Raw genomic sequence first — 18773 nt, forward strand, 5'->3', positions numbered from 1 at the left:
ACAGGGACAAAATGTTTTTGAATTTGTTTTGATTTTCCTTTACTTAATTATTTTAATTATTATTGTAAATATTGTTTAATTGTATTATATATCTAATAAAATAAAAGGAATTTATTTAATTAAAATGATTTTTTATAAATATTCGTTACCCGCAAATGCTTGCAACTTACAAACAAAAATTACTATAAAAACTAACAATTTGTGTAATAAAAGAAAAACGATTAAAGATGTGACCATATCGAAGGGCGTGAACAGTTAACTTGTTGGGGTCGCAAGCGCACAGAATTGATTACACAAAATGGCATTACATTAATAATTGCATATGTTACTTTTTTGTTGGGGATAGAAATTGTGGCGAAACGAATATAAATTATGTTCCTTATGGAAATTCTAAATTGTTATAATAATATTCTTCAACTCTTCTCTTATTTAAACTTAAAACAAAACTGTGTTCTATCATTCAGATCTGAATATAATATAGTTAAATTTTGAATGTTATATACTATATAGCTATTTGTGCTGATTACTTGATAATTCAACTCCGAGTCATAATTCTCCTTTGATATAGTGAATTGTTTTGTACGGCTGTGAACCTTGGACTATAAAATAAGATACCCGCCGGCGCTTAGAAGCATTTGAGATGTGGTATTATTGAAGCATGCTCTATCCAGGTGCTGGTCGAGAAAGTATTTAATCGAATTGGAACATATAACAAACTTTTACTGATCAGACATGACCACTAACATCTTCAATTAATTAAAATGCGTAAAATCCAGGGTAACAGCGTATTGGAAGACGGAAAAAGTCATGGCTTCGTTAAGGAGTGAATGGGTATTGCGTCTGCGTAAGCCCTGCTGCATCTGACACAGGACTAGACTCTCTTTACAAACTGACGGCTAACTCCAGTAATGGAAGACCACCACCACAAGAAGGTGATCTGTCTGTTCCCGTTACACTTAATTTCTAGTGATAAATATATACAATATCTTGTACGAAACGTTACGTATATTTTCTAAATTTATCGAATTAATCCAGGTCTATTTCAATAAATTTTATCTAAATATTGTACTTCAAATAAAGCCTCTTTTAGTGAAATTGTCTGGTATAAAGAATCATTATAAATATATTAATTACGCGAAGATATTATTTCCAAAATTTCTACAAATCACAGCTTAGGATTAATTAATTTCATCATATTTTCCGCCCCAACTGTGAGTATTCCTGATTCGCAATACATAATTATCCCTTATAAGTGCCATATGGTGATGTTACCCGTAACCCTGCTTTCCCCGAGAGGATAGCACACTTGTTATGGAACTAATCGTATTCGCAGACGTCTATTATTTATGGTACTTGAATCAAAGTATTGAAGTATGTTTAACTTTTTTACTATTTGTATCGTATATAGAAAACTATTTATTGGTAAAGTTTTATTTAATTATAATTTTTTTATAATTATAATTTATTAGTTTTAGTAAAATATAGCATTTACGTATATTATAAATATGTAAGATTTTTATTTCTGTATGGTTACAACGATTATCTGAAATCTTTTATGAAAATCCATTACAATTTTTTTTATATGAAGTGTAGCAGTATTGTAAAATAAATTATTATTCTCTATGTTTAGGATTTTACTCAGAAAATAATAGAACAAGGCTGTGATTGTGTCCAGGGACTTTCTTAAATCTCTGATATGTTACTAAAAACTTCGTGTTGCGCTTCTATTACAGGCACGGTCTGTGCTTCGTTAAGAAGTAGGTGATAGTAGGCCGTTACGGTCTACTCTCATGAGTCATCTGTGTCTGTTGCTCCAGGTCGTGACAGGACGGTGCGAATATGGGCAATGTAAAAGAACATTGTTTGTTCGCCGTGTATTTCAAGGAAAAGTCCTTCGCTTATAGTATCTAAAAAATAAATATATCTGCGTACTACTACGCGTATTATTTATGTACAAAGAGGGCATAGATAAAAAATAATATGTAATTATGACATAAAATACACGTCAGTTGTCTGTCAATATCGTGAAACTATTGTCGAAATAAATACCCAAAAATGGCACAAACAGCAGGCGTAAAACCCTTCCCAATCGCTGGACGCGTTGCCTCGGAAAGAGAGAGATGTATTGGTATGACCGAAGTTGAAAGACAATGGCGAAAGCAGTGGCTTCAAGACCAAATCCTGTCCCCAAACGAACCTGCCTATGTTGAGGAGTACTGGAGGGAGAGAACTAACCCAATCCGGCGCATCTATCGCTTCCCCCTTGATGTTACCTTCGGAGTTCTATCCGGAATCTTAGGAGAGAATAGAGCAGCTGATTATCGCTATATAGCAGGCAAGTTGGGGCTGATTACAGTAGGAATTTTATGCACCCACTATTATTTTAAGTATAGTGGTAATGACTGGACTAAAAAAGGCGGTTTTCGCGTTGTAAAATCTAAGCCCCTGGTCCTACCAGGCCAAAAAGGTTTCCCGTTTATAACTAACAGAAAAATGGACGATTACGCCGAAAGAGGTTTTAAATCTTCGGTTTTGTATGCTAAATAGATTATTAAACTTGGAAGCGATAAACAGTTTTTGTTCTATTATTTCTCAAATATTTTGAAAGTAAATTTTTTTATGATTTATCTTCTCAATTTGACATTTTTATTGAAACGAAGCCTTAACAAAATTATATATTTTGGAAATATTCACATGCACACATAGATTAGAAATACCTACTCACAGTTGAGGCGGAAAATACGATAAAATTAATTAATCCCAAGCTGTGATTTGTAGAAACTGTGCCAATAAATCTTCGCTTTATTAATATTTGAAGTACAATTTTTATATAAAATTAATTGAAATAGATCTTGATTAATTCGATTATTTTAGTTTCGTACGACGTTTCGTACAAAATATTGTATATTTAATTGATACAGAAGACTAACGATCGCACAGACACCAATTTTTATAAGTCTTATATTTTACTAGAGTAGGCAGTTTACAATTCTTCGTTAATTATACAGTCGGTTTTGTAATTTATGATGTTGTTGGCTACTCAAATAAAATAAAATAAAATGTAAATCTGGTGCTCTAAAGAATATAAAATCAAAGAAACAGCTTTTATTAGTTATGATCGCTTTGCACAAAACCTCAATCGCAGGCTCAATGTTTTATTGACGACGAAAACAATTTAAATTAAGATGGTAATCTGTGCCAGCATAACATGTTTTGAAATCGCCTTTAAAAGCTGTGAACAAGCCGAATCGTCAACAAACCGCCGATCGTAGTATTGACATGTTGCACATTTCTGCGGATAATCCCAAAATAAAGGGGACACTCCACCCAAACGAACTACAACTATCGTGAGTTTACTTTTGTATTATCCGAGATATTTTATGTCAATAATTTGTAAAAATATCACCCTTTAATTTACTTGACGCATATTTGTAATCAGTCATTAGTATATCAAGTGTTATTTTACTAGTTAACTAATTAAATGAATCTTAAGTGATTTTTCATAGTTTTTTTTTTATTATGTTTGAAGTTTCTTTTTATTTATTTAGCGCTCCAAAGTTACAGTGCCAATCACAATCAATCACCGGTGATAAGAAACCCAGAGAAACACTGTCCGTTATTTTATTATAATTTCATAGTACTATTGCTTGCAGCACGGTATGTTAACGATCTTTAAGCAGTTGGTATCGAATGTTGGGGGAAAAATTCTCGAGATAAGAGAGATGGAGCCAGTTAGAGGAGACCTATTTACATAAGAGGCCCTTGAAGAGAAAAATACAATTATTTTTATATAAAATTTAAAATGTTTGTATCTTTTTAAATATTGATGAATGTTTCAAGGAATAAAGAATACTAATTACTAGTAATAGAAAAAGTGTCAATATATTTAACAGCAGCATTTATTCTATATAGCAGAAATATTTAGCTTATAAGATAGATATAAGAAAAATGCATGCATTAAATTCAGTATAGTATTTACATTAACCCTATTATGAACCTAAGAAACATTAATATGTGCTAAAATATCCTTGATTAAAAATGTTTATATTGGTACAAACCACTACAGAAGTTAAAGCATGGTCATCGTACAAAAATCCGATCATTTCTCAAGCATTCAATGAAAGTGTTCCTGTGAGGGCTGTACGTATACTATTTAATCTTTATGAGATACCAGTTGTGCCCGTTCGCCCCCAATTGTGACTTTGTTACGCTCCACCGTTTGTTAGATAGTTCGTGGCTCAACTTGAATTATTTATTGATCCAATTACAGTTTGTGTTAAAAAGGGAATTTATGGTGGAATTCAGAACTGATTTTAAACTCTTATTTTAAGCTTAAACACATCCAAGTGTTCAATTTATAACAGAAAGATTAGCGCATGTTATTGTTATTATAGCTAATTTATATACTTTCAACACGTCGGTAAGATAGTAAAACGATTAGTTTAAAAACCTTAACATTTTATAATTATTTCAATTGCAAATTCTAAATATTATCTCTAGTACGATCCAACACAAAACAATTTCCTACTAAAACTCAAAAACCCAAAGAAGTATCTACTACGGGACTATAATTGCTTAAATTAATATCATACATTGAAATTTTAAAACAATAAAACGAGTTCTATTTATATTTGAAAGTTAAACAGGAGAGTTCGTCATTCGAAGCGGATTAAATATTAATCTTCAAATTAAGTCTCTGTCTTCGCTCGTCGACACCAATTATACGAACAAAGTACAGCGTAAATACAGCGGCTATTGAATTAATTTTGCTTTAGAATTTAAGGTAGTTTGTTTAATGGAGCGATGTTGCGATCATTATTTATGTATGCGTTTTGTCAATGAATAGAGCAAAATAGGGGAAAAAGTACAGTACAGTAGTATAAGAATAAATTGCAAAATATATTGCTAAAACTTGAAGATGACTCGACCAATCCCAGTTTTTTATTTAATTTATTTCCCTGAACTCTGAGGTTTTTATGGAGATAATAATTGGAACGAAAATAGTTTTATTTAATATTTAGGTTTTTATTCCGGAAAAGCGAAGTCTGTTGGGGATACGCAAAATATTCCATAGATAGAGGACAAAGCTTTGTTTTTTATTTATTTTTGTATTATTAGTTACTTAAGATGACATGTGGAATATGCTGTAATGGTTGCAACTCCTTACAAACCTTGTGTAAAATAATTAAAAGTAGTGGCGGAGAGTTTATTGCCAGTTCTTTTCTTCCGTTCTACGCGCTTGATTTGAGAACTGGCAGGACATGTAAAATTAGAAGCATTTCATATACATTTTATTTTTTGACGTTCATAAGTTTACATTGTGTTACCTATATGATTTTGCTTTTTTTTAATATATTATAGCGAAGTTCGCGGGGGCATCATAAATATGTAGTATTAATCGACACCTATTATAAGTGTGTGGTTAAAGGAATGAATGCTCTAACACAACCTTGGATAAAAGGACTATTCCGTAATAATGACTGAAAGTACCGTTATGTAGCTGCGTGTCCGAAAAGCAACTAATAAAACTCGAAACACCGAGGCATGTGCAATTAGTCTTGGCTTTAGAGCGTTTCAGTTCTCTTTCCGCGAACACCGTCTACACATTACTAATTTTACACTATTTGATAATATTTCAATACCTAGAAGCGATTCCCGATTCATAAAAAAAGTTTCGTGACGAATGCATGTTAAAATTTCCTATCGAAAGAGTATTCACTTTATAACAACGGTAAACAGGCAGGAGGCTCAACTGATGTTAAGCGATACATAGATATTCACATTGCCAGAAGGCTCGCAAGTGCGATGCTGGCCTTTTAAGTAATGGTAAGACATGTTCTAATATCACGACTAGCAAATAATTTAAACTATAATAAAAGAGACTATCAAAGGAATCATTTCATATTTTTATTATTTTTAATGATTCATAATTTTGTAAGGGTTGCCCTTAGATTTCTCTGGGATGCCATCATAAATCCCTACTTTCCTTATACCGTCATTAAAATATCTTCTTTCCAACTGTTGTGTATCGCCTCTTTCATAATAAAGTTACTGGCCGGTAAGCCAGTGAGATTATAATCAATAATGTGTCAACATTATGTCATTAATAAAATAATGGAGATATAGACAACAATGCATTTTATTTCTTTATGTATATTTAATATTGGCGACGAGTTTTAAACCCACGATCACGATATTAATGATGGAAAAAGCAAAAAAAAATAGCCCAATGAGGGTTACTCACTAGAATAGAAAAATATGTAACATAGAAGGCGTCGATGTCTGACGAGGACATCGATGCTCGTTCTGAGATCCTTAATACAGCGATAAAGTCTCTGCGAGAGCTTCAGCAATCGATCGAAGTCCACACCGTCGGCCAGCATGACGAGACCGCTTACGAGCAAGAACAGAAGTACAGATACGATTTCGAAGAGCTGTACACAACAATTATCACGAAACCATTAACGAAAAAGAAACTAAAACAACGACAGCAAGAACAACAACAGCGAGCGCAACGTCATAATGAACAACAATTGCATGACCAGCAGCAGGTACGTGAGAGCATACCTAAAATACAATTTCAACCACTAGGAGCATCAGAAACTTTCAACAACTTTAAGAAAAGACTGGAAGCCTACTTTCGATTGAAAATATTACCAAAGAACAAACATTATACTATCTACATTATAAATTATGTCATTAATAAAATAATGGAGATATAGACAACAATGCATTTTATTTCTTTATGTATATTTAATACCAACGAAAAAAGAATCATCAAAACAAGGAAATTATTCGCGAACGCTAATAAAATAATACGGTCGCATTGGATAACCTCATTCGAAATCAGTTAAAAATTCATACAATCAAATATATGAACTAGAATGATAAATTTTTACTACCCTAATATAATTTAGGCTAAAGAAACACGGAAGACGTGGACGCCTATAATGACCCTTAATCAAAATACTATAGCCCAAAGTTTTTTATACAATACAGCCATTTTTAGGGTGCGGAGTTAATGTGGAGTAGAAAGTAATTTTCATGAAATCAACTTGCGAATGTCATTTCGCCAAGCTATTCAATTACTTTTGTAAATAAAATCAGCGGCAATTTGCATGTTTTATACTTTTTATTATGTTAGCTTGTTTAAAGTTTCGTCGGGTTTTAACTTGTGTTGCGATGATAAATTTCCAAGTAAAATTGAATTTGATTTTTGCTTCGGGCGAATTTGGGTAGGAATTATGTTCTTACTGGTTGTATAAAATACCATGCCAATATCTTAATTATTCGTATATGTTAATACGGTAAAGTAATTGACAACACAAGTTTTCATACAATAATGCTAATGATATACTACAGAGCGCTCTCAAAGTTCTGTTAATGATTTTAATTGAAACATATTGATGAATATATTAATTTTTACGATATAGTAATTAATTTTAATAATGTGATGACGTAGTTATAAAATGATAATAATAAATAAGAGCATTTTGTGGCCGCTCCGTCGGTTCGTTTGCCTTTCATATAAAAAAGGTATACCAAATTCTTTGCATTGGGCCTGCAACGAACGTACAATTAAATGATTATTATTATTATTATGTTAATTAATAATTACTTAAACGTAAATTCAATAAGATTTATAAATGACTTGAATGATTTTTGCAAGGCAAAGCCATGATCAACAGAGTGTATAATGAAAAATGTGTGCGTGTTCTAGTGTACACACGTAAGAAGTGAAACTTCTTTATGACCTTATTTTTCAAAAATGATCTACTATATGCAACTTTACAGAAATTGGTTAAATAAAGTTAAATTAGATACAGTTTTACAAAAGGTTTTTATTATCATAGACATGAATACAAATAATACAATTATTTAATTTTACCTTATTACTACTAAGATTATTACAGAATTTCATAAATTGTAATAGAATTATTACTATCATTGTTATCGTTATTATATATTTTTGTTATTAATGGCTTCGAATCTCTTCGAATCAACAGTAGCAGGGACAAGACAAAAACGGAATAATATGACGCGTAACCGAAAAATGTGACGGTAATTTTTTTTACAACGCCGATAAAGAAGTTTCACTTCAAAAATAATTTTCAATAATTTTACTGACTGGTTACTTCGTTAATTGAATTCCCAATAGAATTATAATAACCTTTTTACACACACACAGTCGGACCGCAGCCGACGGTCACATCTCGTGTTCGTCCATAAAATAATGGTAAGTACAATTATTTACCCTGAACGCGCATACATTTCTGTGCCTATTGTGTTTGAGGCTTAACTACACTATCTCAAAATAATTAAATATCATATCACCGACAAACGCACCATAAACGCCCGCTGACTTTAATAATGGTTTGACATTATAATTTCCTCTCAAAGCAACGTCTGCTGCAAAATTACGCTATGAAATCATATTTAAGTATCTTACATTATGAATTAAAATAATTTGTGGTATTTGTGATATGTATCCTATGTGATTAAACTGTTGTATTAAGAAATATAGTAGCTGAGAATTTTGGTCTTTCGAATGCATCCGTTTTTTGATCTTTTATGGACAAGAACATGATCAGACATGTGTACCGGAAACATGATATAGATCGAGATATGCCTGTTTCCTTTCTTCATCGCTGCATTAAAAGTACTACGACCAAGTAAAGACCGCGCTTGAGAGTCGCATGACTACAAGTACTTTATGTAATTAATTTTGAAATTTGATATATAAATCGAAACGCAAGAGTCAACCAAAGAATAATAGCCTAAGCGGAATTAAGTTAATGTTATAATAATGAGTTGTCCCGCCCCTGTTTGTCTTTCAATTACGAACCCGGGGGATCCCCGCTCTTTAAACAACACGTTTATATTTGAAGGGATCAAATTAAATCTTGTCTTGTTTATTTCAAGTAGACATTTACGTTAATACAAATTATGTGTAAGTATTCTATGAAAATAGCGTTTCGCCTCAAATAATGATATCTTTTCGAGTTTGATTCAAGATTAATCGGTACTGTGACACATTTATTTTAAATGTAATATAAGAAAAACAGGCAGGTGAGCCTACACCTGATGTTAAGTGATACAGGTGATAGATGGACACTCACACTGCCAGAAGGCTGGTAAGCAAGCATTTTAGAATTGGTACGTCCTTTTCTCTAAGGGCCCTAAGTCGACTTGGTTCGGATATATCAGTAGGCAGCTGGTTCCACATAATGGTAGTGCGCGGCAAAAAATTCCTTAAGAAACGGTCCGTTTGTAAAACGACAGACGTCGAAGTGATAGTTTCCGTAAGATATGCCTTCATCGAACAAATTTTAATTGCGTATATAGAAATTAAAGGCATATATTTCCACGAGGTTAACACTGTTAATTGTTTGTAAAAATAATTAGCAACGAATAAATAGTGGGCCAAATAAATAATAATGCTTACACGACAATCTAATACTCATATGTTTATTAGAATTTTTAAGGGTAGTTAAAAATGAAACGATAATAGTTGCCTAAAACTAATCCTTTAAACCTAATCATATACGAGTATACGTATATTGATTTTTGGAGTGTGCAGTCGTATTCAAAAGTTTACACAACGTAGAATTGTAATACGACATTTCAGTGAATTTTTTTAGGTGATATGCCGCCCATGGACAATGCCACGGGGCTCGCGAGTGCGTTGCCGGTCTTTTAAAAATTGCTACGCTCATTATAAATACTATACTTTGACATATATAAAAGGTTATCACCAAGGCTTTTAATTCCAGTAACTATATCCAGTGTTCGGGTCGAATAGATTTTGCATTTTTAATCATTTCTCTAAACCTGAACCGTTTTATCTCGTACAGATATAAAACTTACTTTGAGTATTAAGTAAGTGATAAATGCACCATAAAATAAAAAAGTCAGTATAAAGCGAGGTTAAAAGACATTACTGACTTTCATTTCCAAATTAAAACTATTTCCGAGACGCTAACAGAATGGAAAATCTTGACAAGATATGTAATGAATAATTTAAAATCATTAATCCTCTTCATAGAAATTGCTGTCGATGACATAGTAAAGAGTTATAAAAAAGTTAAAAGAAAAATTAAATTTTCCTTGCAGAAAATTATCTAAATTAAACATTTTGAAGCTTTATGTAATAGACAGACATGCGGTACATAGAAAAAAATATACGATTTCAATAAAAACCAAAAATATTCAAGGATTAAAAAAAATATATACTTGATAGTCGAAGAAATAGATATAAATTTAGCATTTTTTAAATAAAAATTGCTAATATTTTGTTGAGTTGTTTATTTAAATTAAAACAATCTAAATCCCTTTAATAATTTTTTTATTATATTTTAATAAATAACGACATAAAAATATTTTTATACACTTACCTACATCCACTTTACATCTAAGTTCAGTCACCACTCTACCACCTAAACAAAATTAAAACATGACCTGTCACTGTCACTTACATCGACATACTGAATAAACTTACCCCTCAACCATCGACCAATCAGCGCCCCGCCCTGCCACCAAGACACGCCCGCCCAGCTGTGATCGTCCAATCACACCGCGAGTAGAACCTTATTTACCGATGCCGCCTCCGCCGTCGCATATATCGATTGGGCGAATGGTGGGTTGTTTAAAGCGACAAATTAATGCTGTGATTGAAATTACTATGTCATTAATTCACTGATTCGATTAACGTGTCATTCGATTGTGCGGTCTCGTGGTCTGTTTTGTTTATGTTGTAATTGTAAATGCTCATTTTGTTCGGTTTGAGGTCCTGTTTGTTGTTAGCTGTATATTTGCTTTTTTGTGTACCACAGCTTATTCAATGAGAAGAAGTTTATCGCGGTATTGATGTGGGTGATATAAAGACCTTAAACTAGGAAATTCTATATATTAAAGTATTTGAAAGAAGTCATGTAGAACTGCTTCAAATACATCTAAAATGTTTGTATACAACTAAAATTTGTTGGCAAATTAAATAATAGTAGTACTAGATAATATTAATTATTATTTCAAGTATTTTCAAACTAATACTACTTAAGGTCCTTAAATGTAAGAGCGTAACAAGTCTTAAAAGGTTGGCAACGTACTTGCGAACCTTCTGACTGTGTTAGGTCATGGGCGACCTATTTGCACCTTCTGTAGAAAAAATATTTTTTTAAATCTATATTTAGTTAAATAGGTGAGTAGCAATTCTTAGATGCTATGTTATTGGCTAGTAAACAAAACAAAAACACACAACAGACAGCATACCAATATTTTATGAAATGCGCGTCATTTGTGATTAACACATTATGGCTTGCTATACTCTTTAAGCAGTGATCACTGAGCAGTGTTGGTCTAGTGATTTCCACATGCACTCCCATCCTTGGAATCAAAGGTTTGATTTGACAGCCCGGCTGTGCACCAACTTTCTCTCTATATGCCCACTTGTTCGTACGGTGAAAGAAATGTTTGTGAGAAACCTGGAATGTTTTAGACCTATTAATTCGACGGTGTGTGTTAGGCCTATAAGAAATGATCAAGTAACACATACAGAAATCTGAGGCCTAGGGCTAAAAGGTTATAGCCCCATTGGTATGTACTCTTTAAGACACGACAAACAATTCGTTGAATTTGCTACGCTCGCTACAAACTGTTACGAGATATGTCGTAGCGTGTTAATTAATCAACTTGCTGCTACTGCGTATATATTTGTTTGCGTCGAATGTATCCTTATATTTTTTCATATTTATAACCAAGAAATCGGGTATACCAATAGGGCAATAGAAAAATATCTATATATATAATATTAGAGAGTTGATGTATTCGATTTTTGTTGTTATTTCTGTGTCTTCTGATACATTTTTTTTATGTTCTCTCTGCAGAAAGACACAATTTAACATTAGGTACAATCTAGCCTAACATAAGACTAATAAGTAATTTAAAACTAACTAACTTACAAAAAAATATAATTAACATTACTGCCCAATAACACTACACACTACTTACTTGCTTCAGCGTGCGACTCTCATCCCAGAGGTCGGTCGTAGGTTCGATCCCCGGCTGTGCAGCAATGGATTTTCTTTCTATGTCCGCATTTAACATTAGCTCGAATGGTGAAGGAAAACATCGTGAGGAAACCGGCTTGCGTCAGGTACAGAAGGCTGATCACCAACTTGCCTATTCGATTAACAAACCGTCATGAAACTGATACAGAATCTGTGGCCAAGACCTAAAAAGGTTGTAGCGCCATTGATTTATTTATTTATTTAGCGCTTAAGACTAACGTGACTTTACTAATTAGAATGGTTTCGTCTCGTCTATTGAATGGGGAAATCTTTCTGTATGCAGTCTAGGTCCGAATTTAACACATCTCAGAATGTGAAAATAAACAAATATTTTAGTGTTGAACTGATAAAAACCCAACGAATTCAAATGTTATGGTTAGCGGTTCAACATTTTGACGTCTTTTTAGTTGATATTAAATATAAGAATATAATTAACACCACCTCAACTTCAGCGTTCATAGTAGGCAATGAATAAAATTAATAATTATTTGATCAGAGTGTACGACACAAAGTAATACATTACCAACTCTAAGCTATGAAAAGAATTGTTTATTCTTACACTTGTTTTTGCACTAGAATGAAATAATAATATTAAAATAAAAATAGTGCAACCGGCGGCCTTATCGCTAAGCACTCTTTTTTCTTATTAAAGAACGTACAACAACAAGAACATAGTAAAAATATAATAATTATAATAATATAACCATTCATATTAACAAACTGATAACTTACAGACTCATCAAAACAGAGAAAAAAATAAAAGACATTACTATTAAAAAATACGACTTTGTAAACAATGTTTATATTTTGACAATTAAAAACATCAAAATCAAGATCCCTGTGTCACGAGGTTCATAAAAACGTGAAATATTACCGCGATAGCAATCTGTTGGTGTTGATAAATGCCGTCTGTTGAAGATTTAGCCCTCAATTATTAAATTAAGCAAGGGTTGAGACCCCTAGTATATAGTGATGTCAATAATTTCCATAAACGATGTAAGTTACAACTGGCCGGATAAAAAAACAAAATATAGTTGTCATAGATTAGCAATATTATGAAAGTAATGTGATGTCAAAAGTGCGTGTCCTTGCTTATGTATGTTAAAGACAAATTGTGATAATTTCATTGAGGTTTTCAATGTTATTCAGTGACAGCCTTCTTGTTTACGTTATCCCCTGTTTATGTTTAAAAAAAAACATTTTCTACGACAAATTTAAAAGCAGCACCTGTAATTCTTAAACCTGTTGCTTTATTTAATACGCGTACACTTTAGGTCTTACTGAATAAGTAATGTTTTTTTTCCTTCGCGTATTTGCTATGAGCCCTAAGGCTATGAGCGAATCTATGCTGTGGTGCTGGCATGTGGAGTGACTTTCCATTGGATGCATCTACTCATCTACAAAACTAAATGAGTAATATAATTTAAAAAGTGATAAAAAATTTATTTATTGTATTTTGCTATATTTATCGATAATTCGCATCACTACTTTCAAGTGGCGATGTTAAAAGTGACATAATGAGCCAGTGTCGTCACGCCGCTATTTTATAGAGTATCAATGCTTGCGACCCTTCGCTTATTTAATAATTGCGAAGTAAGGCTTGTGTGTTTGTTCTTTTTAAGCGTATATTATAATAGTGATATATGTGAATTGTGATTTTATATATAAAATATATAGTAGACGACCCGGTGAATCTCACATACATATATGTGTCAAAATGATCGGCCCTCATACTACAGCTATGAAACACAAATAAATATATGACAACCAAGTGACAATTTTTAATTTATAAAAAGACATCAAATGTTTCCCAGCTAGGAATAATGGAAAATTCAATTCTAGTTTTTAGAATTCTTATTATTTATGTTCCCCACCATTTTGACCTTCCCTAAACTTTCTCAAGTACTTATATACCGACATATAAATGAAGTATGTATATATGTATACATATAAATGAATTGCTGTTCGTTTGTCTCGCTAACTATCATCTTAAAATAGGTGGGAAATATAATTAATAACAAAGATTATATATATTTAGATAGATTAGCTATGGGCACACAGTAATCACGGAATAATGTAATCTTTATGCCTCAAAATACAATTAAATATGTACATATGTGACTGAAGTTGATAGCTCTTTTCATTTGGTTCTTTTGGAAGATACAGCTTATTAAAGTCGCCAAATCTAAATAACAAAAACATGCTTTTTTATAATTTTTTGTATTACTTTGTAGGTTAAGAAAATTGTTAACACAAATTATATTCATTGTAAAATTAACTTCAAATACCGAATAGATAGTTCTAAATGTAGGTTGTCTCCACTACAATTTCCCGGTAGTAAACAAATAGTAAAATAATGTTTATAATCGCTATTGCTCTTTTCTAAAATATATGATAATTGTGGTAAACGAAAATGTTACAACAAAAAATTTGTGCGTCTGAACAATACTTTCTTTTAAATTGATCAGCCCTATTTTATTTCGCAACAGTCTATAAAAAGTAATAAATTAAGCCGTCCATAGAAAAAACCAGTAACACGTGGCATTCACAATACCTGCATATCTATCAACTAATTGCCAAACGCACGCCATTATCGTCCCTATTCCGATCGTTTTAAATGTATTTTTTTACTTTCCCCCTAAGTTGTGAGGCCAATTAATTGCGGATTTTTACAGTTTACATTTCACTAAAAAGGCATTCCGCACAATATGTTTACTTTAATTGACATAATCCTTAACAATTTATTTCAAGGGTGATTGAGAGGTGATTACGAATTTATACCCGCTTATTATACGATTATAATGTATGTCTCTAATAAAATATAAATCTTTCTGGTTCATTAAAACTTCAACCACTCAATTAATCTGTCTGATACTTATTAAAGTTTACAATAGCTCTCCTTAAATATTCTTCTTCGTAGTCTTCATTACCAAAACGATGCGTCAACTGCCTCCAAACCGCTCTATCCTCAGCTTGTCTCAGTGCATTAGCCATAACTCGTCCCTACCATTACCAGTTTGTTGAGACTATTCCGTTCTCTTCTGGTAATATACCTTACACAAATCCGTTTGACATTAATGTACGACTGACGGCAGTGTATTTAAAATTTAAAATTGAAATGATGTCTGTATTAAGCTTACTAAAATAATTTGAATTCAATTATTTGTTATTCGTTCTATTGCAGACGGAAATATTGAAATGGCAACACTAAACTATAGCTTTGACACTTACCTATGAACGAAACTCGAACTTTTATTCTCACATAGGCATAGAGTTTGTATTAAATAAATGGGTTTGTTAATCACGATTAAACTCGTTTATTTAATGTTCTGCAAATTGAATTGCACTCAAGTAGCATGTGAATTAAGATAAATTTCCCTATTTACATATGTATGAAAATAAATAATGCTATAAATGATAAAAATTTCACTGGCTTGCTATCTATATATAAAATTCTTGTGTCACGGATTTGCGTGAAATTTTGTGTGCATATCGGCTAGTAATCAGAAAACATCTATTTTTCATCCCCCTACATGTTAATGGTGGTATTCAATTATTATCTCACCTAAATGTTTAATTTTATTTTTTACGAATATATTCGTAATTAAACTCATAAACGGCTAGATAGATTTTATTGAAATTTTTTGGTGTTCAAGTGGAGTCGAGAATGATTTACAATATTAAATATTTTTTACTTGCAATACGTGTGTACAGGACAACGTCGGTCGTATATATTATATACAACACGTTTTTTGCTAAAATTGCACCGGCCACAGCGGAGGAATTTGTAAAGCCACGTGTAACAACTTGGCTCGAATACAATCATTGTGTTTTTTCAAGAGCTGGAAAGAGTATTTTATACAATAAATTAATTGAATGCAAATAAACAATGTATTTAGACCGTTCTCGACTGATATAACTAAAAGTGCGAAGGCTCTACCCAACCTCTGGTTAATTGAATATACTACCACTAACAATGGAACTCGATGAGAAATATTCTTTTTAAATCTTGGGTCATTCACTGACAAAATAGTCTATGATTGTTCCTTAGGTCTCGGTAATTTTACTTTGTCATACTTCGGCTCTAGGTCTGGGCTGAACGCTTCCTACGTTTTATCAGTTGGATTAAAATCTATAAATAAAACAATACTGACAATAAAAATAAAATAAATCAGAATTTTTTTAGGTCTGGGTCTCAGATATCTGTATCTGTTTCATAATATAATAGCCAAGTAGGTTATCAGCCTCCTGTGCTTAACAGACGCCGTCGACTTTTTGCGTGTAAGGCAAGCGGGTTTCCTCACGATATCGGTTCGAGCGAACGTCAAGTTCGCACATCGAAAGAAAGTCCATTGGTGTACAGCGGTGATGAGAGTCACAGGCTAAAGCCACGAGGCTGACTGCACTACACTGCTCATAAGATAAACTTCATATACTCATAGTAAATTGATGTATGTTTCACCGGCGTATCTTTCTTTCAACTCACTTACTACGTCATATAAACAATTATTTAACTGAAGAAAAAAAATATGCCACGCAGCGACGCAGGCGAACCGTATATCCTTTATAAGCCGATTTTTTTTTCTTGGAATTAAGCTTCTGGAAACCACAAATTGAATGTATGAATACATATAATCTGTGCATTTGAAGTTTCGAATCCAGTATACAGTGAATGAATTTAATGTGAAATACATTATAATGTCTAAGGTTACATATGCCTTATCATAATCATTAAGAAATCACTTTTTAAACGGATTGAAGTGACGTGGTCACCGTGACCACGGACGCTGTAAAGCACTCGAAACGTCGTAAAAAATTAAATTTAAAATGAAATACATTATAATGGGAGTGGGAGTGCCATGCTCCTAGTGGGAGTGCCATGCTCCTAGTGGGAGTGCCATGCTCCTAGTGGGAGTGCCATGCTGTTGCTTTCGGGCTTCAGCCAATCGGGCAGGCACGACCGGGGCAGTACCACTGTCTCACAGAAAACCGGCGTGAAGTGATGCAATAGGTTCATCTTATTGTACTCGCGTTTCGTGCGGTGAGTGAGACTCCCGGAGCCCATCAATTCCCCCCTCCCCCAGAATATGAAGATGCAGTTTAAACAGAGATTACCCCAGGGGGGTACCACACGTTTCCGCTGTGGAGAATCCCCCTCTGAGCGTCCATCATCGGAACAATCAGTATTCGGTGGTGGATGCACAGGCTGCCCTTCGTATTCTGGGGTGGGCAAAAACTGCTCAAAAAACTATAAGTTTCGATCTCGGAGCAAACGGAAGAATTTACCGAAGGCATCCCCTTCCACGCTCTCAGTGGACTTTACCAATGTTAGGGGGCTCAACTCTAATCTTAACGCGGTTCACTTTCACCTCGAAACTGCGAAGCCGGCCTTATTCTTCCTTACTGAGACTCAGATATCCTTCCCGGCTGATACTTCCTACCTCTCCTACCCGGGGTACAAATTGGAACATTCATTTGTGCCGCGGGCGGGAGTTTGCGTGTACGTCAGAGAGGATATCTGTTCTCGTCGCCTCGGGTCGCTTGAAGGAAGGGACCTATCTAGCCTCTGGCTGCGCGTAGACTGCGATGACCATCCGCGATTCTACGCATGCCTGTATAGGTCCCATAGCGGAAATACCGAAACTGAGCGACTCATTGAGCACATCCAAATGGCTACAGATTCCCTGCTCGAAGGGGTTCCTACCGCTGAAATCGTGATACTTGGCGATTTTAACGCTCACCATGCCGATTGGCTCGGTTCGGAAACCACCGATCACGCGGGAAGATCCTTTCACGACTTTGCTTTAGCTTACGACCTGTCACAAATGGTCCCTGCGATTACGCGAATACCAGATGTGGATGGTCATAAACCCTCTTTGTTGGACCTTCTGCTGACCTCACATCCGGAGACCTATCAAGTCTCTGTTGACCCGCCATTGGGTTCATCGGATCATTGTGTGGTCCGGAGTACTGTGCCTACTACGCGCCCCGTTTTTCGGGTTGTCATCGTATTTGGCACTATCGGTCAGCAGATTGGGATGGGATGCGGTCTTTCTTTGCGTCCTACCCTTGGGGGCCTATGTGCTTTTCGTCGGAAGCTCCAGATTCCGTCGCTGCCTCTGTCGCCGAAGTGGTTCTGCAGGGCATGGAACTTTTTATTCCATTCTCTGCGGTGCCGATCGGTGGCAGGTCACAGCCCTGGTTTAAGCGTTCTTGCAAGGCGGCATCGCGTCGAAAGCGAGAATGCTTTAATGCATGGGCGGAGGCGGCGATATCTCGTGATGCCAATACCAGCGAACATAAAAAAGCATATAACTCAGCCTCCAGGTCCTTCAAACGGGAAATCGCTAAGGCAAAGTCAGAGCACATCGCCAGATTTGGCGAGAGATTGGCCCAACTCCCTTCTGGGACCCGAGCTTTCTGGTCTCTCGCCAAAGCTGTACAAGGGAATTTTTGTCAGCCATCGATACCACCGCTGCACAGAGAGGATGACTCGCTCGCCCACACTGCGAAGGAGAAGGCCGACCTCTTGGGCTGTCTCTTTGCGTCCAACTCGACTTTGGATGACCGGGGGAGATCACCACCGGCGATTTCGCGGTGTGATAACTCAATGCCGGAAATCACATTCCAGCAACGTGCTGTTCGCAGAGCACTATCTTCCTTGGACATTCATAAGTCGAGCGGGCCGGATGGTATCCCTCCAATTGT

The 18773-nt window shown here is 34.4% G+C and overlaps 3 protein-coding genes across 12 annotated transcripts in view; 1 reads left to right on the top strand and 2 right to left on the bottom strand.

The window, feature by feature from the left end:
- The window catches only part of LOC123707611 (SKI family transcriptional corepressor 2), a 30513-nt gene extending 19968 nt beyond the window's left edge, over positions 1-10545 (bottom strand). For 5 of the 6 annotated variants that reach the window (XM_045657839.1, XM_045657837.1, XM_045657835.1 and 2 more), the window contains exon 1: positions 10499-10545. In XM_045657839.1, coding sequence (XP_045513795.1) covers positions 10499-10509 — 11 coding nt within the window. In that variant the 5' untranslated portion in view covers positions 10510-10545. Of the gene's footprint in view, positions 1-10394; positions 10452-10498 lie in introns of those variants that run through there. The other variant, XM_045657838.1, reaches the window with a different exon arrangement.
- Positions 2015-2576, top strand: LOC123707614. The gene has a single exon (XM_045657841.1). The coding sequence runs from the start codon at positions 2056-2058 to the stop codon at positions 2545-2547; it is 492 nt and encodes a 163-aa protein (XP_045513797.1). The 5' UTR covers positions 2015-2055; the 3' UTR covers positions 2548-2576.
- A 28-nt stretch (positions 10546-10573) lies between the features above and the next one.
- The window catches only part of LOC123707610 (protein fem-1 homolog CG6966), a 120974-nt gene continuing 112774 nt past the window's right edge, over positions 10574-18773 (bottom strand). For 2 of the 5 annotated variants that reach the window (XM_045657827.1, XM_045657826.1), the window contains exons 13-14: positions 11269-11480; positions 10574-10664 (exon numbers count right to left, since the gene is read on the bottom strand). In XM_045657827.1, coding sequence (XP_045513783.1) covers positions 10646-10664; positions 11269-11480 — 231 coding nt within the window. In that variant the 3' untranslated portion in view covers positions 10574-10645. The remainder of the gene's footprint in view (positions 10665-11268; positions 11481-18773) is intronic. The other 3 variants (XM_045657828.1, XM_045657829.1, XM_045657832.1) reach the window with 3 other exon arrangements.

This window comes from Pieris brassicae, chromosome 3 (genome assembly GCF_905147105.1).
Source record: "Pieris brassicae chromosome 3, ilPieBrab1.1, whole genome shotgun sequence".
Taxonomy (NCBI): Eukaryota; Metazoa; Arthropoda; class Insecta; order Lepidoptera; family Pieridae; genus Pieris; species Pieris brassicae.